This window comes from Lytechinus variegatus, chromosome 1 (genome assembly GCF_018143015.1).
Source record: "Lytechinus variegatus isolate NC3 chromosome 1, Lvar_3.0, whole genome shotgun sequence".
NCBI classification, from domain to species: domain Eukaryota; kingdom Metazoa; phylum Echinodermata; class Echinoidea; order Temnopleuroida; family Toxopneustidae; genus Lytechinus; species Lytechinus variegatus.
This window is the reverse complement of record NC_054740.1, coordinates 63075583-63103088: the sequence shown is the minus strand read 5'-3', so window position 1 is coordinate 63103088 and position 27506 is coordinate 63075583. Positions and strand designations below refer to the sequence as shown.

The 27506-nt window shown below is 37.1% G+C and overlaps 1 protein-coding gene across 3 annotated transcripts; it reads left to right on the top strand.

The window, feature by feature from the left end:
• The first annotated feature begins 323 nt into the window (after positions 1 to 323).
• LOC121419339 (glutathione hydrolase 7-like) lies at positions 324 to 27506 on the top strand. Of its 3 annotated transcripts, none has more exons than XM_041613763.1 (11): positions 324 to 1028; positions 12373 to 12548; positions 12758 to 12909; positions 16859 to 16982; positions 18669 to 18736; positions 19472 to 19545; positions 20294 to 20478; positions 21026 to 21495; positions 23749 to 23869; positions 25117 to 25357; positions 25856 to 27506. In XM_041613763.1, the coding sequence occupies exons 1-11, from the start codon at positions 905 to 907 to the stop codon at positions 26017 to 26019; spliced, it is 1899 nt and encodes a 632-aa protein (XP_041469697.1). In that variant the 5' UTR covers positions 324 to 904; the 3' UTR covers positions 26020 to 27506. The 3 variants fall into 3 exon arrangements, with proteins under 3 accessions (XP_041469697.1, XP_041469711.1, XP_041469705.1); XM_041613777.1 differs by lacking the exon at positions 324 to 1028 and adding an exon at positions 5014 to 5130; XM_041613771.1 differs by lacking the exon at positions 324 to 1028 and adding an exon at positions 8147 to 9695.

Genomic DNA, 27506 nt, shown 5'->3' with positions numbered 1-27506 from the left:
ACCATCATCTAATGTTTCAATTGGAGTGACCAAGGATGACACTCTTGTTTACGATATCGATCAGTAAACACGCAACGACCAATAGAATCTCAAAGATTTACATAAATTATCATAAATCATTCAAGCGAATGTGACGTACACAAGATCGCGCATTTACATCGTTGTCGTTGAGAAGCAGCCGCACCACCGCCTGATCATCAAGCAGGCGCCAGGGAAGGCCAGGCGGGCAAACCATGAGACTCGTGATATCTGCCCGCCTCAACTGCCCGCGCCAAAAATCGAGGGAGTGCGATAAGAGGTCAACCACCGTCATGTCATACGTGCAGCAGGGTCGTCTGCTACGCACCCTAAACGGAAAACTTTATCAGATGCTTTCAGAATTTACCGTAGTCGTAGAGATCTAACTTAGTAATTAATATGATTAACGTTAGTTATTTCTAAATCCTACGTAAGACGGTATGTATGGTACATGTTTAACATTTTCATGTCTGAAAATGAAACATTTTAATTTCCTTGCATAAAAAATCTCCATTCAGTTGAGCTTGTGACGTGGGATCATCATCCTCGAGCTAGCTGTCCCACCCCAGCTGGTGCCGACGACAGTACGGTACCGTACGTACCGTACCGTACCGGCAAGTTCAGACTCGGTGACAGTGCAGTAACATTACACAGCACTACAGTTCGATCGCCGACCTAATTAACCCTAACTAAGGCTGGAAAGTGATAGCCAGGCCCAAGGCAGGCAGCCAGAGGATGTTGTTACATGAGCCGAGCCGAGGTAAATCCTAGCAGAAGAAGGCAAGACATTTCACGATAACTCCCTGGATAATTAATAAGATATGTATACGTTAGATCTTATTGTGTAAGTGTGAGTAAAAACTTTTAGAGTTTTCTGGACAAGAACATGAAGAACTCTGGAAGTGAGATGAAGGAGGTTAACTTCTCTTTGTTGAAGCAGGATGAGGATTCTGATGATCTCCTTTATGACTCTGTCAATTCTCTTGAACTTGATCAACTGAATCTATCAGGTATGCTCTAATTTTTATCAAGAATATGTTAACAATAGCATTTTTTATGCTACATTTGAATAGCTCGTTATTGCAAATTGCGACAGGTCGGGTAATCGTGAAACATGACCATGCCAGGAAACTGACCCTAGGCTAGAGACAATATATCAATTCCTGAATTGTTGGGTCCAGTTTACCCGGGCTGACCATTCGAGAAAAGAGCCCGCTAACTTGGACTCTTGTTCATCCCCTCAAATCTCTGTCTCAAACAACTAGCCTATCCCCATATACATTGTACACAATCAATGTCTGTGATCTCAGATTCACAATCACAGAAAATCTCTCGCATAGCTGGTCTTTGAACTTGGCATCTCTGAATTTTCCGAAAGGTTGGGTCCACTTTACCCGATATTTTGTGAAAACTGAAAACTTCTTGAATGGTTAGGTATTTCATGTACTTGGGTTAAACTGACCTGACATTTGGGGAATTCAAGGGGGCCCTTTCTCGAATGGTTGGGTATACACATGATTGCCTGACCTGATGTGATAATCCGATGTGATGGCCCCAGGGGGCCGGGGGCCACTTCCATTGACGAGTGGATACCTTGCACGACCATGGGGTCTCGAAAAGCTCACTAAATAGGCATTTTAGATGATTTTTAGAAGTTGTGATAATAGCCTTCCAATTGATACCATTGGAAAGAGGAACTCTTCCAGATCTCAGAAAACTTTGAATTTTGAAAATTGACCCAATGATTTATTAGTTATGCCCAATTATGTTTCGACAATTGGACATGATAATACCACTGGTCAAAGGTCATTCTTTTGTTTTACTTTGTTGTGAGAATGGCACCATGAAAAACTTGACAGTTTTCAAACTTGTGTTATTCCCATGTTTTTTGCATTATGAAACTTGGCAGGATGTTAGTAGAATTTGCTTTGATGTATATTTTTGCATGGTCAACATCATTGGTGATAAATTTATTAATTATTCTATCATAATTTTTGCATATTTTTCAATATTTTTGCCTTTCTGGTCAATTAAAGTGGAAATGTTTAGTTGAATATGATGTGTAATGCTACAGGTACCGGTATTCTAAAGTATGAAAAAGTATTTTTTGACCACCACTTGGAATATCAGAAGTGTTGTTACCTTAAACTTGACCTTGAAATAGGAAATAATAATTCTATCACATTTTCCCTCTGGTGTCAGTTCAACAGGAATTTAATTAAATGCAGATTGAGCTTTTATGTCATTTAGCAGTAACTTTATAGTAAGCACATAAATTCTTAATCATTTTTTTTTGTGGAAAATTCACATGCATTATGACCTTAAAACTTGATTTATGAAGTATGAAATCATAGTTATTATTTTTAAACATCTTCTGAATGTCCTCGCCTCCTGAAATTGCCATCACTCAGTCACAGACGAAAAAGAGGTGACATGTTTGATGTGTACAAATAATTGCATTCTTACAAGTTCTGAGCCCATCTCACATGGTCATATTCACGTCTTGATGTGTGTAAGTTTTTCTTTGCTATCCGAGTGATAGATGTGTGGAACAGTCTCCTGGAGGATATTACTGCTTGTTCAGTGATTGCATTTAAGAATAGACTGGATAAGCAATGGGAGAAGATTGCTTATGATTATGAGTGATTTTCAATTTTTGTGTGTTTTTCATGGATTTTTTTTGCTGTATATATTAAATGCCCCTGCCATCCCTCCCTGCCACCACAAGTTAGTGCATCTAATTTTTTCTTAAGGAGAGCATAGACATTCTGCTTTGATCGATGAACGGGCTTAGTCCTACAACATTGGAGTATTAAACTAAACTAGAGCATTTTAGTTGTTGCTGCAAATGTACAAGTACATGTATGTACTTTCCAACTTTCTTTCCCTACTTAATATTAGGAGTGGGCTGTACATGGGTGAAAAATCCTTTTTTTTTGTCATTATAATTTGGCAACAGATTTTCTTTATTCCATGTAATGTATCTCAATGTGATATGATAATATTTTTTGTTTCGGGCCCGTGAAAAAAAAAGGTTGCTGGCTCGTGTGCACTTTAAAGTCGTTAAAGTAATTCTTAAAGGGATACTCGGAGTTAAAAATAATGATTTGAACGGATGAAGAAAACCCTGAAATTTTCATCAACATCAAAACAACTAAAATGAATGAATGTATGAAAATATGAAATAATTATGATTTCATGTTATATACAACATAAATTAAAATTAAAATTTTTATTTCACTTTGCAGTAAGAAATACATTACAGTATTAAATTATTCAAGATAAATTATTCATTTAAAAATGTATTGGAAACCAGTTAAACGAATACTGGTCATACTGGTCTAGTATACACCAGTTTGATGAAAAGCAATTTAACTGGTAGACCTACATTTGTACAATTTGCCTGAACTGGTATGAATTTGTTGGAACTGGCTTCCAGTTGATTTTTATTGGTCCAGTTAGAAATCCACTGACCCAGTAGAAATGTACTGGAAACCAGAGACTGGTCATGGTCCATCGTACCAGTTTGATGAAAAACAATTTTACTGGTAGTATACTTTGCTTGAACTGGTATACATTATGTTGTAACTGGTTTCCAGGTGATGGTTACTCGTTCAGTTAAAACTCAAGTGGACAGTAAAGATATAGGGGTGATTGGGGAAACAAGGCCACTTTTTATAATTTTAATTATTATCTTTTTAATGTAGAAGAGTAGAAACATGATTATATACTGGATCTAGAGACTAGAGTAGAGAGACATTATCCATTAGAAATGTTAGAACGAATCAGCCTAATTTGCATATTAATGAGCCATGAATGATTTTGTCTGGTGGCCTTATTTGCCCCACCGAAATGGGCAAATGAGGATGCCTGATCAAAACCTATGTTATGTTGCTGCATTCGAAGTAAAAATAGTTCAGTTTTTTATACAATCACTTACATAGTATTAACAATTAGTTATTAACCAATCACCCCCATTTAAGATTAATTAATCCTATCCAATATTACAGGAAAAAAGATGCTCGGATTATGTTTTCTACTGTCACAATCAATATTGTGTACCTATGTGTGTTATTGGTAGTGGACACATATGTTATATACCATAATAAAGTGTGGTGATGTCTACACTGTATTGTAATGTTTTAACAGATGTAACCATAGAGTTTATAATTATGAATTAATCGGGGGGGGGGGGGGGCTCATTTGCTCCATTTGACCTGTGAGTTCATAGGCATTCAGTCAGAAAAAAAAGGAAAAGTTGTGAAATTCACTATTATACTACAGTTTTGACATGTACAATAATACCTTACAAAGCAAACTAAGATAAAAGCTATTTATTATTCACTCGAAATAAGGGTCTGAATGTGCAGCCTACTCATGCCTTGTGTACTGAAGGCTCTCCCGCTCAGCAAGTTTTGTATAGTGCTAGTCTTTGCGTGGAGGCTCACTTGTTGATCAATGTTCCAATGAGGGTCTGTACCTGCAGACTAGGGTTTGTGCTCCTCTTGGCCATGTGCACTGGGCTGTGAGAGCAAGGAGATATCACCTCTAACTCCTTGGTGAGACATTCTCCATGCTCAAAATCTGGGCTAAGGAACTGTCTCAAATACTACACAAACAGTAATCCATTTGACCCTCCTATTCCTGAGCTAAATAAAAAGTAACAGGCAGCCTGATATACCCCACTCTCCCCTACTTGAAACAAGTAAACAAAATTCTGGTCTTACTGGTTTTTCCTCCTGGGTAATCTTGATTCAGGCTGGATGCACTTTCAGCATGAGAACTGACTGGAGCATGGATTTGCTGCAACTATACAAAAGAAACTATGCAGCTCTAGCAACTAGTAAGAGGAGAAGCATTTTATAGGACAAAATGTCCATTGACTGGAATTCTTGCAGTGTGATGGAAACATTTAAAGCTTTACACTGGCTTTACATCTTCAGAATTTGGCGTGACCGTCAATTCAAACACTTACAGTATTTCTAAATTAGATGTGCAACCACCTCGTCTTGTTGTCTCCGTAGCCTATTAATAATCATCAACTTGTACTGACAACAATTCAATTTGGAAACCTGACTGCTTCTGTTCCTATGGGTATTTTCAGTAAAGCAGGTAAATTATTTTTATACATGTAGTTTGTATGTGCGATTTGTGCCTTTGTTTGCCACCCAGCTTGATAATTTGAACAATCAAAGTTCCTGGATTATCAGAAATCACAAAAATGTTGACCCGTGGTCACACAGTATGTAACTCGTAACTTTGACAAATACCTACTATTTAGTGGTATTTTCTTTTGGGAATATATTGCCGTACATAATTTGCTTCCACACTGCCAAAATTAGTTGGTATTTTTTTTATTGGGGTACAGATAGATCAGGGTAAATTTCCTGATCAGAAAATACCTGGAACTGACCAAGATTGCCTGAACACACTTCCTGATTGACTGAAACAACCAGTAAAAAGGTTCGGCCTAGTTTTGGGATGGTTGAGAGTGAGCTGCCAAGTAGTACTGATTTTCAGTATTTAGAACTGAAAAATGAGAAGAATACTGATAGTTTCATGTAAAATACTGATTTTTTAAGTTTCAGCTTTACATGTGGTTCAATGGTATTCTTTGAAAATACTGATTTCCTCGCAGAAACACTGATCTTCAGCTTTAAAAATACTGAAATGTTCTTTTTCTGGTTGGCAGCTCTGTTCAGAGACATGCTGTATATGTGTGTGCTACATGAAGAGTTTGAAATAAGTTATTTTTGATGAAAAGAAAAAATTAAAGTAAAATATAAATGAAGATTTGATGAAAGTTCATCAAAGAATAACAGAGTTATGAATGGTAAATTTTCTATTTTGTTACATCTCAGATGAGCTGCTCCTCCAATGTCATGTGATATATATTTTATCCCATTTGAAGTAAGATTTTCCCAAAAGTTTGAAGTGATTATGTTTGTCCAGTGGATATCATCAGACACGTTAGTTCACTACCACCTTTTATAAGGAAACATATTTTAAAAATGAATTTAGATGTAGGGTAGCTGCCCACATATAATGACATCATTATTCCTAAATGGATTTTAATTTGATATAAGAATTGTAAAGAGCAAATACATTCATTAGTTATTTCCCCTTTAAGGATATGCATAGCATATAATGATTAAGAATATTTCAGGATGTCCCAGTAAAAGCTTTGTTAGGCATGCCTACTATTTAATGAGGTTAAGTAATTTTTGTTATTTCTGGAATGTACAAAGATAGACAATGTAGACTGCTAAACAATAGAGCCTGCCAGCAGAGCAGTGGAAAATCACAATAGGATTTGCTATTTTGTTTACCTTGTTTATTTCACTGATGTCATCGAGAAGTCTTCCAGAATGTTTAAGATTGAAGGAGAATGTTCTTATCAAGACAATGCCTGTCCTATGTATCCGTTATAAACTACATTTTGTGTCTGTCAGCCTTTGGTTTTAGGCCTGTAGTGAGCTACCATCATATCATCAGATGAAATATCCAATTTCTTTAGGGGAAAATTCTAGAATTTAACAGTGAACTTTTCCAAACCATTTATTGTACATATGTACTGCATATTAAAGTTTAACAGAGACCAGACACATACAAATATAAAATTGCATGGGTAACAGCTGTTGACAATATTGATCCAGGGACTCAGTGCAGCTTTAGCCCTGTGATATATTGATTTGTATTATGGTTCAATTCTCTCACATAATCACAAGCCACTAATATCTCCAGATTTCACCACTGTCCAACTGCTTGTTGCATTGAAACCCTCGGCATCTTGCATTGTTGATTTTGCATGTACAGTATGCAAGATGAGTCCGCCACAAAGCTTTCCTACATATGTATTAGCATAAATTTACACAAATTTAATTAAGGTATACATGTAGGAGATTGATAATGAGAGGGGAGGTTCACTTTTGTTTCAGCAGCCATTACATCAGGATTTCCTTTAGTTGTGTTCTGCTTCGTGTACCCTCGTTGGGATGCTATATATTTTCAGATGACCTTGTATTGAGAAGAAAAAGGATATTAAGTTTTTGGGAATTTGTTTTCGTGATCAATATGGCCAATGTTCAAGGGGGAGTGGAAAAGTCAAATGGTAAGACCTGTTGCATGCAAAATTGTTTTGTTGGGGTACCTCTGGGCTGAAATATCTATAAAGCAAGTAAAGTAAAGAGTGAAGTTCACCAAGAAAAGTGCTGAAAATTTCATCAAAATCTTATAAATAATGGTTACCTGTATTGAATTGTAAAGCTAAACTAATTAAAGTTTATGGACCTAGTTTAACTTGGACACAGGTAATCAAGCATTACTGATCATTATGCAATAGCATGCATGAATTTCAGGTCACATGACGAAGGTCAAATATCATTTAGCTTCAATAACCTTAGAATTTTATTATCAAAGGATTTTATGTTGTTGCAAAAAAATAGTCATTTTTTCAATGTGTATGTGTTGTACTCATGTTATAAGATTTCATATTTTTCTGACAAGATATTCTCTGTTTGGGTCATCATTGTATTAGTTTTTTCAAGTTGTGTAATGCAGATCTTCAAGATGTGTCAGTATAGATGCAGAAAATGATTACTATTTGTTTATTTCTATTTTTATTTAATTCATTTTTTTTTCTTGGGGGGGGCTACTTTTTACGACGTACATGTACACGTATATTGCGTAAATCTGCAACATTGGATGACAATTAAGGAATGGGAATTGTCCAGACTTCAGGGCTCCTTTTTTAAGTAGGGCTCTTTTTGAGTACATGTATTTTGGGGGCAAAATCATGTGAGCCCCTGTCCATGTGTAATCTTCCCTGATATGTACATGCATGTATCCTTATTTTCATATTTTTTTCAGTTTAATGTATCCTTATTTTTCATATTTTTTCCAGTTTAATACAATATTACAGTACTCTCCGATATCGATCTATTCACCACATTCTATTTAGTCAGTCCTTGGCGGCACACATCAATTATAAAAAAGGAAGAAAAAGAAAACCGAAATGGGAAACAATATAATCAATGTTGAGTTTTGAAGCACTCCTTTGGCTTTAGTGGTGCATCGGTCCATGGCACCTATTGTGGTGTTTCTATTCTTCCCACAGCCTACTGGGCATGTTGATTATATTGACTCCTACAGTGACACCTTCACAGAGTGAGCATTGCAAAACATATAATGTACCGGTATTACATCTACTGTAGTGAGGAGTGAGAGAAAGAAATAGAGGCAAGTGTGTTTTCCAGGCTGTCGCACCCAAGATGTTACAAAAATGGAAGTTTGATTTAGTGTAATATACATGTACATGTATATCAAGCCATGCGGACATTCAAGTTGGCTAATGGCATGCATTATGTGCTTGATGGATGATAATTCTCATGTTTACACACCAATGAGAGGAACCTTGTTAGTGAACATGTTTTGTGGATTCTCTGTGGTATGTGGAGTATAACTATCACCTGCAAGCTTATGGACTATTTAGCTGATTTACACTGTGGTGGAACTGAACTTGGGAACCTTTTTTTGCAAAGGAGATTCTGTTTGGTTTCTAAATAGGACATTGTTGTAGGGTAAATATTGTTTGAAGGTGACCTGAACTTGACTTTAATAACAGCATTCCACAATATGGTAGAATGACCCAGACTTCTTTAGCTGCATGGGAAGATCTTCTAAACATCATAAGAGACATCTTCAAGATCAAGTTGTCTTGATCTTGGTCGGATACCAAGAGGGTTCTTACATGTATGGCACCCTGGAGTAGGCCTAGCTATCATAGCTTGTTCAAGAAGATTTTTTATATCAATTATATAGAGTCATAGAAATGCTATAGACCCCTGGGAATTCAATGACTAAATACATTTCCTTAGTAAATCTTTCCGACAGAATTACTCCATATCAATATCATAATCCCTTTTATGCTGGTACGTGGAGTAGAATTGGTCAATATTTAAGTGGTGCTTCACACACTGTCTTTAAAACCCTAGCGACTGTACTGACCAGGGTGCACTGATCACAACACACCTGTCTTCAACACAGTCTGATTGCATTACCATCTCTCTCTACAGCTTCCTTGAATAATTTTAATCAATTACTGCACTCCGCATAGTGCATGCAATACATCTATGGGATACAACACATGCATGATCAGCATCTCTGAAGCCGAGTGAGACATTGTGTAGGCATGCTGTGGACACCACAAACCAAAATTTTGTGATATCGCAACATTATTTGACCCTTTTTAAGGGAATTTTGGACATCTTCTAGCGGTATATTCTGTTTAAAAAATCGATCAGCATCTCTGAGACATTGTGTAGGCATAACTGTGGACACCACAAAGAAAATCTATGATACCACAACATTATTTGATCCTCTAAGGGAATTTTGGACATCTTGTAGCGGCATTTCTCTTTAAAAAATCGAAGAAATCACCCTGCTCCAAGATTGTTAATTTGTTTGCATCATCAGTCATCAACAAAGGAGTGGGGAAGGAAGAAAAGAGATACACAGCATTGATGGTCTTACATGTTTATCGGTAAATTCAGTGTTTGTAATATTTGAAGGAATCTTTGAGCACAAACCAATAATGGCAAGTGGAGATCTAGGAATCCCATCATCTTCTTCCCTTAACCCGGAAGGTTTGGAAATACGCATAGCACCTCCAAAACAAGGTACATAGTATGTGTCTGCATGGTGTGTTTCAGTGGGTGATGTTCGGTGTTGCATGGTGTTGGTGTTGAGAGCGAGAAAGGGCCCTTTAAGGGAGAAAAAAGGGCTGGGTTTTGAATTACGCAATACTGATCATATTATCGATAGCTTGGGATGTCATGCCTCGATCTTCACTGCCGATCATCTCAATTTTACACAAGAAGTCCATAGAAGTCTTGATGACGAAAGTGAAATCGTGGAGGAATTGCAGTAAAAACTGGAGGTTTTAATTATCAATGCAAGGTTTTAATAATCAATGCAAGAATCAGAGAGAGTGAATATGACACATGTATTTCATTAAAATGTATAGATAGCTCTAACCCCATCCGAATGATTAATACAATTATCTTAACTTAAAAGCAAATATGTTTCATCCTATTTGCTGCCTGTTCGTGAGCTTCAGATTTTCAACACAAACACCGAACTTGAAATCGTGATTTCCAATCCTGGGGGTTGGTGTTGGTGAATGGGGAAATAACACGTAGATTGTCAACACCAGCTGTAGTCTCTTGTTCTAGTTCATGACATTCAACACCGGCCTGATTTCAAGTATGGTGTTGTGGCTGGTGTTGGTATCACAACACCAACACCATATTTCAACACCTTACTTGAAATCACCCATTGTATTATGAATTGTATTTCCACTAAGTCTTCATGTAGCCAGTTTTTACTAAAGGGCAAGATTGATCTTGTAGTTTAGTTTTTTCGTCATGTCATCAGCACAAGAATTTTACATCAATTGAAATTTAAAACGTCTTGGAAAAATGAAAAATTTGTTAAAACTTTTTCTTATTTTTCACATGGCACAACTCAGTAATATTTTTCACAGATTTGACAATAAGTATGAACTTGACTGAACTACAAAAATGTTGAAACAATTAAACTCAAATCAAATAGAGATTTTAATTCATACCATCTGCATGGAACATGTCTTTTTTCTCTTCTTTTATAAAGTGACTTAAGTTTAATGACATGTAACGTTTGCGACCATCAGAACCATTGTATCACGCTACGACCCATTTCTGAGAAAACCGACATAATGTATGGAACCTAGTACATGTATGACACATTGAATGTTATGTTTCAGTAGTATGATAAAACCATCTTCATCAGATGTGAATACACTGCATAATATAAGCTGCATGTGACATCCAAGAAATTTTGGGTCTCACTCTCAACGAGGGCCAAACCAATTACATTAATTGAACTAGAATGTTGAATGACTATGAACTTGTTACAGTCTTGCACCCGATTCTGATATATGATGGTATCAGACATTTTGCATTTATCGGCAGGTCCAAGTTTTTTTTTACGATGTTTCGACTTAGTTTGATAATTTTTTTTTAAATCGGCTGCTCACAAAAAGAAACATCCCTTTGCACCTCCCTAGTCCTCGACCTTTTATGAATGTAAACTGTCTGTACGCAGTCGGACCCACATCCATGAATTTAAGCCTGCCACTCAGGGTAAAAAAAGCACTTTGCCACCCGCCACCAACTCCCCCTCCCTAAATTGCTTGAGAAACATTCACACAAATGAGCTCAATCAGGTCATTCGATAATACAGAAATCTCAAGAATTAGGTTCTTTTGTTTATTACAGAATTCACCCCTTAATTTGATGATTTTTTTAAAGGCACTAATAATCCTACAACCCTGCCCCCCCCCCCTCTCCGCCGTTGGGTGAGCACTTCATTTTCTTCGCTCATGCCACTTTGCGGTTTACACTTTGCCCCGCACTAAAATGGTCTAGCTACAACACTCTCCTCGTCCTTGAATTATTGAAATAGATATTAATGCTTGGAATGCTTGTTGGTATTAAAGCTTTAACAGGATGCTTCAATGCAAAATGCTCTCTCCTGTCTTGATGTATCAACTCTGATATCCTTGAAGGAACAGAAATCAAGAGGGGATGGAGGATATTATTATTTGTTTATTTGAATTGGTATCTATTGAATTTTGAAGCTCTTATGATTACATCCATCCCTTCTCTCAGTTTTGTATCTTTTCAATAAACCTATTGTTCCTTTGACTTTGCACAATCTTGTGTCAATTGGTAAGCATCTCATCAATTTAGAGAGGTTGATGGGGAGAGAGAGAGAGAGAAGAGAAGGGGGGTGGAGAAAGAATAGAGGGAGAAAAGGAACAAAGATAGAGGGGATATACTTTAGTGTAAAAGGAGAGATGAATGGATGAGGTGATTTATTTTGTCGAAATTTAAGTTCTCCAAAGTCAAGAATATACACATCTCAAGATTTTAAAGTTAGCAATCAGAGGGTTAAGATATAATAATAATAATTTTAGTAACAGTATATTTTCCCAGGGTAGCTACTTCAGTTCCGAAAACTGTTCTCCCAGCAGGCCCTACTATTGCTGTTACCCCGGCTAAGCTCGGCTACCTATTCACACAGCTTTTTGAGGAATTACTTTCTGCCGGTACCCATTTACCTGACCTTTGTCGAGTGCAGCACACTATGAATGAATTCCTTACTGAAGGAAACTATGCCATGGCTGGGATTTGAACCCATGACCCTCTGTTTCAAAGTCCAGAGACTAATCCACTGGGCCACAACGCTGCACATTGGTATTGCCCACAACCTCAGATCATTCTTGTTCATTTCTTTTTTAAATTTTTTTGACAGATAAACATGCCCTCATCAATCCAAAGGAGAGAGCACCATTGAAAGAAAATGTAATTGTCCAACAGGAGTTGATATGTGGTTATGATGGCCTGCGATTCATCATCGTCACATCCCTGGTGTTTGCTTTGGCTGTGACTATTGGCATGGTCATATCTATCATTGCTGGAATTAGACAGGTAAGGGATAGCGACAATATCAATTTCAATGACGAAAATTCAGATTATTGACATCCAGAAATGATGGAAAGATAAGTGACCGAAATAAAACAAAATGTGCAAATATTTTGTGAGACAAACATTGTATGCTGGACTTTCCTTTGGATGCTGTGACCCGTCTTTGCAATGATGGGCGATCTAACTGCTCTGTTCATGCTCTGTTCATAAAGGTTGACCCGCATGGTGCAATAGCCACTGATGTTGAAGTGTGTTCAGACATCGGAGCAGACGTGCTGAAGCGTGGAGGGCATGCAGTTGATGCAGCGGTTGCAGCAGCGTTTTGTCTTGGAGTAGTACATGGTCATTACTCAGGATTAGGAGGGTAAGAATTCTCTTCAACAACATTAATGCTAATACTATTCATGATAATGATTCTTGGTTCTTTTATTGGGCATAACACCTGGGCTGTTGGGCTCCATATAGTCTTGGCTATGTCCCTGTATTTTGGTTTGTGTATCTTTTTTAATTTAATTGCTACTACACTAATACAGAAAACCTTTACTTTACAAATAGTAACATGTTTATTAAGGGCACAATTTCAACTTCTTTAGACAGATTTCATTGTCTTGTGACTTTATAAAACTCTTCCCTGAATCCCCCAACACAATTCAGATATATTTTACACATGACTTTGTTTGACTTTACATGATTATTCTGAAAACTTTTGTTGTATCCAGGGCCCTGCAACATATTTTTTAATCCAAATTTAACACTACTGTAAAATCTGTGATACAGTTTAGTGTGCATTTTTAAGTCAAACTCCTAGAGGTAAAAATGAAATTATACCCCAATTCAAAGAAATCTTTCAGACCAATGCAGATTATGCATGACATGTTTTATTTGCCTCTGTTATGCTGTCGTCACACTGGCCTCAAACACCACCACAGTCGCGGGACTATCCCGAGACGGTACCGGTGTTGCCTAGTGTTATTTTTCATACCCGCAATAAACTACCCCGGGATAATCTCGCCTTGCTATGACTCTGCAACAAACTATTGCACTCAAACCATAGTTACAGCAGCGAGACGGTCCTGTGACTTGTCTCGGCCTGCCTCCAGTGTGAATGCAGACCACTACAACACTGGGATAAACCGATCGTGATTGGTTAAAGAGAAATGCCAGTAGTTGCAGTAAACACTGATTTCATGAGAAAGTCTGTAAAACCAGGCTTAATTGTCAGTGTATCTAGGATCTAGATCTGGTACAGTTACATAAACTGAACTTTGTGAAATCTTGAAATCTACGCTGAAAAATGTTCAGACTGAAGATCCCCAACACAGATAAGCATACGTGGGAAAGTGTATTATTATTGCTGGAATAAAGATCAGACGGAAGTGACCGAATCCGCGCTTATTTTGCTGATTTCTCAGCAATTACACAATTTTTTCCAGAATGCTATGGCGCATATCTTTTATTCATACAAACTGACACTTGGGTGGTCATTATATTAGATTCTGTAAAAAGTCATTTTGAGATCGTTACCAAAACTGGAATTTATCTTTAAGCTTACAATGGGTGTATAATGTGAAATAGAAAAAAGCAACAAATGGATTCAAGTCGTTTTTATTGTTTTGTGAATGTTAAATTTGATGAAATTATGATATTTTGCACTTCAAATGATGATGCATTTCTGACGAGGAACCAATGAATAAATGATAAATAAAATAATAAATGAAACATTTTTAAAAAAGTTAAGATCGAGGATCCAGCGAGCAGAGATGTGTTTCTGGCAATGATCTGTATAAAAGATCACTGGTTTCCTCATTTTCCTATCATAATTGGGATTGCTTATGTGGTCACAAGCTTACATGTGTGTTTTAAAGAGATTATTACAATCACCAGCTGCAGTGTGAATGGGTACATGAAATTTATCCTGGGATTGCATCGGGATATCTCTTCTAGTGTGAATGCATTTATAGCCAGTTTATATAGCGGTGGACATCGCTGTCCTTTGGCAGCACTGGGATATGTTTGAAACCCACTGAGAAGATGGTATAAGTTAAACTTCGTCAAGGTTGAACAGATTTAGGTAGTCCATGCAGATTCATCTATTGTACAGTATAGGCGGTTTCAAACCGCCTCGATCACAAGAATCCCCGTTAAATTACGAGAACTTTTTAAGGCTAAAAAATACCCGTTAATTATTCCTGCATTCACACCGCCCCGAAACACATCCTTCGGGATAAGTTCCCGAAGTTACGAGCATGCGCAGTGTGGTCTGATAAGCAGGCAAGGCGGGAGATTCAAAATCACTTGCCCAGCAGCCACCCACGCCGCCGCGCCCAACGACACGCTGGGATAAAAGTTCCCGTAATTTGCTTTCACATCGCCAAAATACCTGCGACCTTGGAAAAATCATCACGAAAGTTCTCGTAATTTCGCCAAGTACCTACTATTTAGCGGGTATTTTCTTTCGGGGAAATTACGCGTAGTTTGCTTTCACATTACCAAAATACCTGGTATTTTCTGATCGGGGTAAATTTCCCGATCAGAGAATACCTGGAACTGGCGAACTTCGAGGCGGTCTGAAACCACCTTTTGTGAGCAATCGATCATTTGGGATGATCCATTAAAATAATAATATGTCCATTTATATAGTGCAGTTATTATGTACATATACTCAACTGCGCTTTGATACTTGGTATCATATTATTACCCCACCTGTAGCGAAGCCGCCATAGTTATAGGCGCTCAAGCGTTCAAGGAATAAATCCTACATGTACCGGGTAACCATTCACCTCACCTGGGTTGAGTGCAGCACAATGTGATTGTGGATACATTTCTTTCCGAAGGAAATTACGCAATGGCTGGGATAAGTGGATTTGAACCCATGACTCTCTGTTTCAAAGTCCGGAGACTAATCCACTCGGCCACTACGCTCCACAAATCAAACATACACATAGTGATAGTCAAGATATAATAGTAAAAAAATTGTTATTTTTGTAAATATAGAAACATTTTTAACTGCATGGTAATTCATTAATATGACTCTTTGTATCAAACTTGTGTAAAAAAAATCATATCTGCTTTTAAGGGAAATTAGTACTGCTCTGAATCCTTCAAAAGTGCATATCGTGTTTGTTTTGTGGTTCACATAGTGTTTACTGATCATTAACTCTAGGATCAATGTCAATTCCTGACTCACATGACATTGTACTGCATGTGAAGGTCATATTCATATCCTGAGCACTGTTTCACAAAATTTCAAAGGAATGGCCGTCGTTATATTTCACTAAAATTGTGTCGATCTGGTTGGCCAAAAGCCTGTTTGTCATTGGAAACCGGTATCTGTTTAAATGTTAAGTTTTATGAAACAAGCGCCAATCAAACTCAATGCTTTATCCTATATGCACTTTTTAAACTGGCAATAGGCCTATAGTATAATGTAGGCATACAATTAGTTTCATGTGTTTTTATAAACATGTAGTGTATGAGTAATGTAGAATTGATTGGATTTGTTCAAGGGTATTCTATTCAAATAGAATCTCCCTGGCTTGTTCAGATAAGAAGATAACACTGCTTTATAATTTTGTTCAAATCTTGAAGCTCCCTTCATTCAGAGACAAACTGCTTCTGGTGGGGGGGGGTAAATAAGCTGTGGCACATTGTGGAAGTGATGTCGTGATGTGAGCAGTTCTGACTCTCGCCTTGTAATCAGAGGGTCGTGTTTTCGAATCCCACCATTGCCTTGCGTCCTTTGGCAAGGCATCAATCCACAATTTGCCACTCTCCACCCAGGTGTTAAATGGGTACCCAGTAGGATGCAAAAGCCTATGTAGTATGCCTAAAAATTGAGTCTTGGAACTCTTGTTAGAATGCTCCCCAGGAAGTGGAGAAGGTGCATACATTGTATGCGGGCATGCAAGGATCCGATGACGGGGTAATAATATATCTGTAAAGCGCTTAGGGACGTCGTTCCGCTATATAGATGTGGAATATTGTTATTATTTCACCAAAGAAATTATGCGATAGTACAAAATTTAACCTGGAAAAAATAACCCTTATACATTTACACTGTAGAAACAATTTTCTCTGATGATCTTCGGCTCTAAAGACACCTTTGGTTTAAATATGATTTCTAATCAGATTAACATGCTTTTTCCACTTTTTAAAGGGAAAAAAAACTCTTAAACAGTAATAACATATTTATTAAGACCATCCACAGTCCTACATGTTCGCTTGTGTCCTTTGAGTATAGGCCTTTTGGCCTCCATGCACATGTTTCTGTGATTTCAATCCAATAAAGAATTTTCTTGTTTTCTTTTATGCAGTGGTGGTTTTCTGCTGGTAGGTAACCCTATTACCAACGAACTAAATGGGTTTGATTTCAGGGAGACAGCACCTTCTAGTAGCAGTGGTAACATGTTTGAAAACAATCCACAAGCAGCTCTTCAGGTGAGATATCTTGTGTAGCATTTCATTTAGAAGAAATTAATTAAATTTATTTATAAAAAACAAGTTGTTTATTTTCAAATATGTCCTGGTTCTGTGTCTCATTGAGGCTGTTGTATGGCAAGTCCCCCAAGTCTGCGCAGTCCCCCTTGTCTGCGCACATGCTCGATTCTAGTGAGAGAAGATACGCAACGAACACAAAACTTACACATACACCACATAGGCAGGTATTCATAAAAAATCTGACTCAAAATGGTGGAAAAATAATGAATTTAGGGCATTTCATGTGACTGCCTCAAAATACAGTATTTCTCATAAAAATCTCTGAATCGTGTGCAAAGTGAATGGGTGCGTAGACATGGGTTACCATTTTTTTTTCCATCTGAAAATGACTGGCCGAAGTTTTTTCAAAGAAAATCCTATATTTCAAATTTTAATGAGATATTTGGTACACTTACTCATGATAATCTAAGGAACATTATTAACACAAAGATTTTTTGAAATAAAAAGAAGTTCATGTTAAATCTTAACTCAAATCGTTAGGTGCGTAGACTTAGGGACCACCATCGTACATCACTGCATTTACGATAACGTCACCAGGCACGGAACGTGTGTGGCATCTAGGGTATCAAAACATTAGACATTTGGAAAGAGGATATAATCAAATTAAGTGATATAAAGGGAAGCATTTTGAGTGACAAAACTGCTTTCCACAAGCCAGGGCCCTGTCCGCATAACATACAATTTGTTGTAATAAAATTAGTAGTATTTACATAAAAAAGAGCACAATTGTATGGATAATGAATCATAAAAACCTACAAATATATCTGCTGATAGTTAGATAACACTTTCAGCTGATTCACAAATGATGTACATGTATGGAAATGTGATAAGTTTGAAGCTTCTTAAACCTTTCATCTGTCCCTATGATGTTTGGCAGATACAAACTTGCTTTCTGCAAACCAGTCTGAGCAGACTGCACGTACATGTATGAAGTTCATTCAAAGAGACTATCGGCCTTTCACATGGTAAAAAAATTGTATATTGAATAATGGTTCCAGTGAAAAGTAAGGCTAATGACACATTTTTAGCATGTGTGAAACCAAACTAGAACATGATTACAATCATAAATGCTAATCACAATCAGAATTCAAATTCTACTCTGGAAGTGAATTCCAGTTAAATTTCACACAAATTATGGTGTGAAATTGCATGTGAACGGCTTGACCTCTAAAACATCTTTTGGTGGGCGGAGCTTACGTGAACTTTCAAGCACTCATTATTGTTTTTATTTGCGATGCAGTGCTTTGATTGACAAGTCACAAAGGACACATACCACCTTTGCTCGGGAATTTGAATTTGAATCACAGTTTTCGATTGAGCTTGTGAAAGGTCCGATGAATCTAAAGACGAGATGCAATCATCATTACAATGATGATTCAAAGTGATGATTCAAGATTCACATGTGAAAAGGCCCTAGATGAGTTTTCATGTATGAATGGATATTTGTCTTTAACTGGGCAGAGCTTTGACCAGTGGACGATCTTCACTCAAAATAAGTGCACACACCAATCTGTAAGTAAACACAATGCATATAAACTAATCTGCTTTAAGGAATTATACGAATGTGTGAAGCAGGGCTTGTATTTATGCGGTAAACAACTTAAATCATTTTTATTTGTTTCAAAGGGAGGCTTAGCTGTTGCTACACCTGGTGAGCTGAAAGGATTAGAAGCAGCATGGAAACAATATGGAAAGTGAGTGGTATATAAACCGTACATAGCTTCCTATGACAGTCAACATTAATTTATGTTTCCTCCTCAAATTTGGCAACAATCATTAATTTTCCATTCTTTTTTTCAGTTTGTAGAAATTAGATATTGATAAAATGTGAGTTAAAAATAATTATTAATATTACTGACTACACTCTTCCCGAGGGCACATTTCTTAATAACAGTAAAAAAGGATAAAATGAAAAATTTCACACAAAGAAATAGATTACTGTACAAAACATCATGACATCAATAAAGATATACTTTATCGAACTACATATACACGAGTTAGAATTAGTTATGTCATGGGTTTGATGAGTCAACCTTCCAAGAAAGCCTCTTCAGTCTTAAGTATGGGTATTTGTACTTTTATTTGGTCATCATTCAATGTCTTGTCATCAAGAGAGAGAGAGAGTGACTCAAAGCAAAGCCTTGCAAATGTATAAATGCAAAGAAAGCATCATAAAAAAGAAGAAAGAGTAAGATCCCAAATAAATCACAGATACTCTAAAGAGAATACAAAAATAATTTTCCTACCCATGATCAATGAATGAACCATTATATAACATCATTTAGAAGTTAGAACTTTGATTAGGATCATTAATATATTTATTTCAACATTGAAAAATCCATTTCCACATCCTACAGATTATATAATGAAATAGATTCGCAATTATGCAATTCTATTTAATTATAATAATATTGATATTTGTCCTGTAGGTTGAAATGGTCAGAGTTGGTAGAGCCATCAATTCAACTGGCTGAAAATGGATTTCAAATCACTCAACAGCTGGGTAAGACATTTTAGACATCTTTATGTTGATAGGCTTTGCTCTATTTTGTCATTGTTTTTCTGTAAGTCCTTCTGTCATTTTTTTAAATTTTCACCTCACATCATGAACTAAATTATCTTCCTTCTTTTGAATTCCGGTATATGACCTTAACTGAAGTGATGGTTTGCACTGGCTTGCTTTTAAACTTTCTATCCTTGGGCCCTGTTGCATAAGAATTGCTGAAAATCGTAACTTTGCCAATTGCCTTTCAATGGTGACGTAATTTGCATGTACTGTTCTAATTGTGTTCATTGGGAATTATTATCAAATCTTCATTTTGTATTTATTGGGCAGTATTCTGAAGTCAGGTTTAATTTAGACCATGGTCTAACTCTGTTATGGGGAGCCAAATATAAAAAAAAAAATCTTTATTGTATATTTGTTATGTGTAGTATTTTGCTGTCATAATAAGAAAAAAATACTTCATTTATCCTTCCCAGACAATTATGAACAATTTGGGTGTCATGTGAGTTGATAAATTGGATGTGTACTGTTAGGGATTTGTGCCCCAATTGGCTCTCCATAGTTTAAAACTTTAAACCAGGGTTTAATTTAAACCCGAGTTCAGAATACGGGCCATTGTGTTTTGAGTTTCCCCCTCTTTTTCATGGATTAAATTCAATATTTCTATCCTTGTTAATATTATGAATTACCCAAGTGAATATGGAATAAATGAACATATCCATATTGTTTTTATTCTATTTCCTAGCTGCTGACATCAGCGAGGCAGATTTCTCTTGGATGTCGGAGTCATTACGTGAGCTCTTTGAAAAGAAGAAATTCAATGATACCATCCAGAGACCTTCTCTTGCCAATCTCTTGAGGTTAATCGCTAAACAAGGATCAGATGTACTATACAACAACGATACCATTGCACAACAGATCATAGATACGGTAAAGTAATATCATTTTAAATGACACCTAGATAGATCCTTGTCACGTGCTTGATTGGTCGATATCAATCATGCAGCCCATTTAACAATAGCGTCATCAAGCGTGCAATTTTAGATCCATTTATCGTGCAATTTTGGATCTATACGATTTTGTCCATTGCACGCACACACCCAGACTGCAGGCACCACTCGTGTTTGCAGTGCGCATAATCAACAGACCAAGCTCACACAGCATGAGCATATTTTGCGCTCATAAATATTCATTATTTGTATACTATGTAGAGTTCCAAGGTTTAACATGAACGGACAGAATACTTCATTGGTGAATGATGAAATGAAAGATCCATTCAACTTGGCTATGCCTCATTGAAGTATTCTGTCCATAGCACTCATAAACATTCATTATTTGTATACTATGTAACCCCAATAGAGTTCCAAGGTTTAAGATTAATCCAGTACCCTGAGGTAAAAAAAAGTCTGGAGGGATCTGGACCATATCACCTCCTTTTTCTCTTGATGCACCATCCTTTTTTTTTTTATAAATCCAGGTTGGAGGTGCGGGAGGCATCCTCAGTCTTGAAGACATACACACGTACACCAGCCAGCCAGCCACGCCCATCCAGTCTTCCTACAAACTCCATCGTATCTTCAGCATGCCATCCCCCAGCTCAGGGGCATCCATCCTCTCTTCCCTACATACCATGTCTGCTCTCAACCTATCCATCTCGAGCGACACGCCCGCATCGAGCTACCATCAAGTCATCGAAATATCCAAATTCATCGCCGCCATGGCACGCCAACTTGGTGACCCTCGGCAGACTCCCGACAGTGCAAACTTGACGGATTCTATGCTGAGTGACAATACCACAGAGCGAATCCGAAACATGGTGAACGATACCGCAACTTACGATTACACATATTACTTTCAAGGGGACGTCTTCCAACAGCTGTATGCAACTCAAGCCACATCTTTAGTGTCTGTTGCTGATGGGAATAACAACCTTGTGTCACTTACAAGGTAAGATTCACATTCATTTTTAAAAATGACTTTATTGTATTTTAGCAGTAAAAACAAATAAGATGGCATGGATAATATCAGAGACTTTCTTTGCCTTCATCCTTGCATACGGATATACTCAAATTCCAATTATTGATTAATCTTTACCAAACCTTTATACATGTTTTAGTATGAGCTACCATATGGTACCAAGGCTGCAGTAGATATTGTACTTTCATTTCCACAAGGACCCCATTATATAGAAAACATGTGTATGTAGATGCTTATGAATATTGGTAAAAATTTGCTCTTGTATAGATTTGTAACACTTGATACATGCCTATCATTATTGTTATTATCTTCAACATCATTGACATATATGTGCATTTTAGTGAAATGAGTGTTTTGTTGTGAATAGAACTATTTTTGTACTTAATGGAAAAATTGTGTTATACCAAATGTAGTGTAGTTCAATTAGCATTTAAACCATACTGGTAGTAGTACCGGATAGTAGTTGACAATAATAATAATAATTGACATTTATATAGCGCTTTATCAATCTATGACTGTTCAAAGTGCTTCAAAATTATTATTCCCGACCTTTCGTTTGAGGACGCGGACGCTTATTTACAACGGTCGTTGACTTTGGAAGGGACTTTTTGGGCCCGTCATCATGGTCGTAAAACTCAGTCCTGCAATGCAAATTGTGTGACATGAGATTTTTTTTTCGTTTCGCATCTGCGACGGAAACATTCAATATGCGTTTCGTGTACAAAATTCTGGTTGCTACTATGGTAACAGCGATTTATCCGATTGAGGACGACTTTCCAAAGCCACATTTGACTCCTCCTAGAGCTCGAGAGGCCGCCCGGGGAGCCCACTTCCATTGATTAGTGGATACCAGTAGCGACCACCCGTAAAAGGGGACAGAGTGGGCAGGTACGTTACGTATATAGGCCTATGTAACATTATAAGGGTGTCAAAACGATGTTTAAAATGCTGAAATAAGAGATATATATTCAATACTTGTAGGGTTTCACAAGCCAAATACTTGTTAAGAGATGCATTTTCATAATCTGGAAAAGAATTGCTTCCCTTGTTTAGCATGTTTAGGGTACTTTTCGAAACCCCATGGTCGTGCCTGGTATCCACTCATTAATGGAAGTGGTCCCCCCGGAATTTAAATCTAATCCCCATTTCTGGGGAATGTAAAACATAATGCCCCTCACATCGTGTGCGAGAGGCATATCGTTTGTGTATAAGGAGTAAACAAAAGAAACAAAGAAACAAAAGAAACAAAAGGAAACGAGTTCAAAGGTATCGCATATGATGTGTACATATCAACGCATGCGAAATGTTCGGCTGGAGAGGTTGATCTTATCCATGAAATCAATTGCCAGTGATCCACCAATAATCCACATTAAATGTAATATCGATTCGATGGACTGTAATGATCTATATTTAAGCCTTCATTCAGTAAGTTTTTCCTCACTCAATATGTTTTCGATTTGTTTGAAAAACCACTTTCTTCTCCATGTCATAAATCTATTTTAGGTCCTGCATTTTGAATATCTCCAGCCATCAGTCGTAATATACATGCATGTATGCGGTACGGGTGTCGCGGAAAGGGATTTTGCACACGAAAAGCAGATTTGTAGGGCCTGTATCCCCCCTGTTACACAAAGCTTAGCATTGATCGTAGAGCAGTTTTCTACGTTTGATTCTATTGACTGTAATGCACAATCAATCTTAAAAATCAAGTGTATGATTAAGCGTTAACTTTTGTGTTAGGGGACCCTAATACTAGCGTCCGTGATGATTGCGAAAGGTCCCAATTACCCGGTCAATGAATTCATATCATTTCAAGCAGCCTGTTAGGTGCAAACTTGCTAAACCAACCACAATGACGGTTGTTTCCTATCAGTACCCAATTATCACCTGGGTGAGAGTGGCAATGTGTGGATTGACGCCTTGCCAAAGGGCGCTAGGCCATGGTGGGATTCAAACATATGCCCCTCTGATTACAAGGCGAGAGTCAGAATTGCTGCACCACGGCGCTTCCATGCCAAGTGGATATCTATAACAATGAGTAGAAGTAGCACTCTGACTGGGATTATGATGAACTTGATTAAAAAAAAAATTAGAATGGGGGCCTCTTCTCTGGACATTAAATAGTTGAAGATGTATTTTGCTATGGGTTTTCTCAACATACGTGCCAGACATGTAGTCGAACTATGAAGGTTTAATATTTCGTCTTTTTTTTTCTTCTATCAGTACTCTCAACTCTCCGTTTGGTTCTGGTTTGATGACACCTGATGGGATTATTCTAAACAATGCAATGAACAGCTTCAATTGGGATGGGAAATACTTGACACCAAATACAGTCGTTCCTCAGGTGAGGGTTTACTTCACACCATTGGGTCATTTCAGTGTTAGTGTTTATAGTATTGTTGTTGGTGTTGAGAGCACAAATGAAGACCTCCATCACCTAATAGTAAAACTAGTTGTTTTGGGGTGAGGTTTATCAGTTTCTATTTAGTTTATTTTTCATAAAAATCTCCCATATATAGTATGTGAGATTCAACGAGAAAGAATGAAACAATGATGAAATACTATAATGCAATCAATAATTGTATTTTGATGAAATTTCAGTTTTATGCTTGTTGGATTTTTCTCTTATGTATTCAAATCAACATTTTTCTGGGGTGGACTTTTCCTTTAAATCACTAGTGGATGATTTCAATGTTAGTGTGAACCCCAACTTACGTAGGCTAAGATCTTGGCCGCGGATCACGCGATCGTGACAAAAATTTGCACTTTTTTAATATGTAATGTTGCGTAACTTACGTGCCTTTGCGTCACAAATTTTGTCTCAAAAGTTGTGTAAGTAAAAAGAGTCTTTGAGCAGTGTGGTTAGAAAATTTTGCGCAGTGGATATATCGCGAATAATGTTGGGGTGGGCTGAAAAGTCCTGCCTTAGGTAAGTTAGGCTGAAGTGTTGATAGCACAAATGATTCCATAGCTCCCACACAAAATACAGTCTTTCCTGAGGTGAGGTTTATGGGATGATTTCAGTGTTAATGCTGGTGTTGGTGTTCAGACCACTGAAGTGTTGATAGCACAAATGATTCCATAGCTCCCACACCAAATAGAGTCTTTCCTGAGGTGAGGTTTATGGGATGATTTCAGTGTTAATGCTGGTGTTGGTGTTCAGACCACTGAAGTGTTGATAGCACAAATGATTCCATAGCTCCCACACCAAATAGAGTCTTTCCTGAGGTGAGGTTGATGGGATGATTTCAGTGCTGATGCTGGTGTTGGTGTTGAGACCACTGAAGTGTTGATAGCACAAATGATTCCATAGCTCCCACACCAAATAGAGTCTTTCCTGAGGTGAGGTTTATGGGATGATTTCAGTGTTAATGCTGGTGTTGGTGTTAAGACCACTGAAATGTTGATAGCGAAAATGATTTTACAGCTCCCACACCAAATACATTCTTTCCTGATGTGTGGTTTATGGGAGGATTTCAGTGTTAATGATGGTGTTGGTGTTAAGAGCTCAGATAGGTTAATGAATTCTGCCCTTGACATATAGTACCAGTGGCGGTTCTAACATGCTCATTTACATACCTTATTCCATAGGCTAACGCAATATCACCAGGTCGACGTCCAATGTCCAACATGGCTCCATTGCTCACATGGAGTGAAGAGAGTCCTTGCCTCGCTCGGTATGCCATCACTGGAATAGGACCAACATCCATTCAGTCAGCACCAGTAGATGTAGCTCTAAAGCTCTTATCATTAAACGCGTCGCTCTCGAACGATGTTGAACGTGACAACAGGATATTTCCCTCACTTTACCAAAACCTAGTGAATGTTGAAGGTAAGACAAAGACAGTTCAACAAACTGTTTTGGAAAATTGCATTCTAACTGTCGTCTTATTTAAATCTGTATGACCATGGTGTATGAACTGTTTTGTCCCACAAGTTATCAGATCTGACAACTTTCCTTGATGTTGATTGGCTAAGAAGCACTGTTACTATGGCAACTGTGGGATAAAATTGGACTTGTCAGATAAAAGGTCCTGAAGACAAGTCCTTTCATGAGATGCTCCCCAGGGGCTTATTTCTGCTCTGTTATGTACACACGTACGTGTACCAATATGATCCTCTGTTTGATTCCAGATATGGAATGAATTGATGATAAAATGATAATTATTGCTTGATTGCTCACTAACATGACCTTGCTTGTATCAGCCTAATTGGTTTTAAGTGATTTTATTCAAGCAATTTTTGAGTGCTCAAAAAAGAATCCTGTATATTCTATCATCTACTTAATGCTAATTAATAATTTCTGTTTTTTCTCCATTCTTTCATCTAGATGGTCTAAGTCCTTCGATACAGGAAGGTTTAGAAGAGCTAGGACATGTAGTGCAATCAAGAAGATATCGCCTAGGTGTTGTCAATGTTGCTTCTGAAGCCAAAGATAAACTCACAGCTCACTCTGATACCAGAAGATTAGGTGCCAAAGCATCAGATTTTTAGCTTAGATAAGTTAATTATTTTTTAATTCATCCATACATGTAGAGGTACACAGGTTTTGTCTTCTTTTGCTACTCAAAGTGGCAAAAATTGTTGATTTTTTGTCCATTGTCATAATTTGAAAAAATACATTGTTTGAACAACATTGAAAATAACTAGTCATATGTAGAATTAAAAAATGTCAATTGGATTACATTTTGAAAGTGTTTTCATTGCATAAAAATGTGTAATGATTAGCTTATTGAAGATAAATGTTTTTAGATGGGGGTTACTCCAATTAAAAAGGGTTCTGTTCTGTTTTATTTTTTAGTTTAATCATATTCCTTGTGTAATTGACAGCATTAACAAAAATTAGACATAAGGAAGCATTCTGCTGGAGGTTCAGGTCACATGACCAAGGTCTATGGTCATTTAGGGTCAATGGACTTAGACCATGTTTGTGAAACCAAAGAGCAATCTATTAGCCATCAGGCTATGAGTAGTTTCAGAGGGCTGACTGTTTTATAAAACCCAAAAATATATGACTGGGTGAAACAAGCAAGCTAAACAATATTTCTTTACTAAGTAATGATTTTTTTTTCATGAAATTTGCATGTATATAGTGAAATCACCCATTCAGACATTCAAGGTTAATTTAAAAAAAAAATAATGATTGCAATTACTTGTTGCCCTTTTTTATGGGGGGGGGGGGGTTCTTCAAAGAATCTTTGTGGAATTCTTGACCCCTTCAATATACCACTTTAGATTATTTAACAATTTACATGTATTATGATGCAATAAAAGTGATATAGCAGTGAAAATGCAGCAAGTGTACACAAAATGAATTACCTCGTGTGCTTTCATTTTATCCAGGTATTTGAATTATGTTTTTAATACTGGGTCCTTATTGTATTCAATTAGTAATTTTCTCTATGCCATAATTCTGAGGTATTTGAAACATCAGAATGATGCATAATTTGGGGTAAAAGATCTCTCAGTATGCATCACTAAAAAAATACTGCACAAATTCATGTTTTTACTGCATTGAATATACTTACTGAAATCTTCATGGTATTTTTATTTTACAGAAACTGTCACATTTATTATTTATGTGCAATTGTTTAGAATTATTTTAGATATTGGGTAGCTATCATTTTTATGTGAATAAAGGTAAATTAAGATTGCACTTATATAAGATACAAGATATTTTATTTTGTCTTTGCAATATGACAATTACAAAGAAAGTTGTTCTATTTTCTTTGTTATTCTATGCATTTATATTGCAGTTTAAAATCTGTGTGTGATGGAATGAAAGAAAGGCATCTGCGACCCTAAAATGCAAACTTGATGGTAGGCCTGATTAAAATTGATCATTAATTAAGTCTAATGGAAACTAGTTTAACGCGTAATGGGCACGCTCAAAGCAGTCTTGGAAGCAATCGTGAGTGGTCTTCCAAACCTGTTTGGAAAACCACCTTGCGATGTGGTTTTTCTAGACCGCTTTGCCTCCT

What these genes read in the sequence shown, in the direction of transcription:
- LOC121419339 (XM_041613763.1), top strand. Translation starts at nt 905, where the DNA reads ATGAAGAACTCTGGAAGTGAGATGAAGGAGGTTAACTTCTCTTTGTTG. An exon ending in TCAAATCACTCAACAGCTGG is followed by an intron (nt 19,546 to 20,293) that starts GTAAGACATTTT and finishes TCTATTTCCTAG; the next exon opens with CTGCTGACATCAGCGAGGCA. An exon ending in CACAACAGATCATAGATACG is followed by an intron (nt 20,479 to 21,025) that starts GTAAAGTAATAT and finishes TTATAAATCCAG; the next exon opens with GTTGGAGGTGCGGGAGGCAT.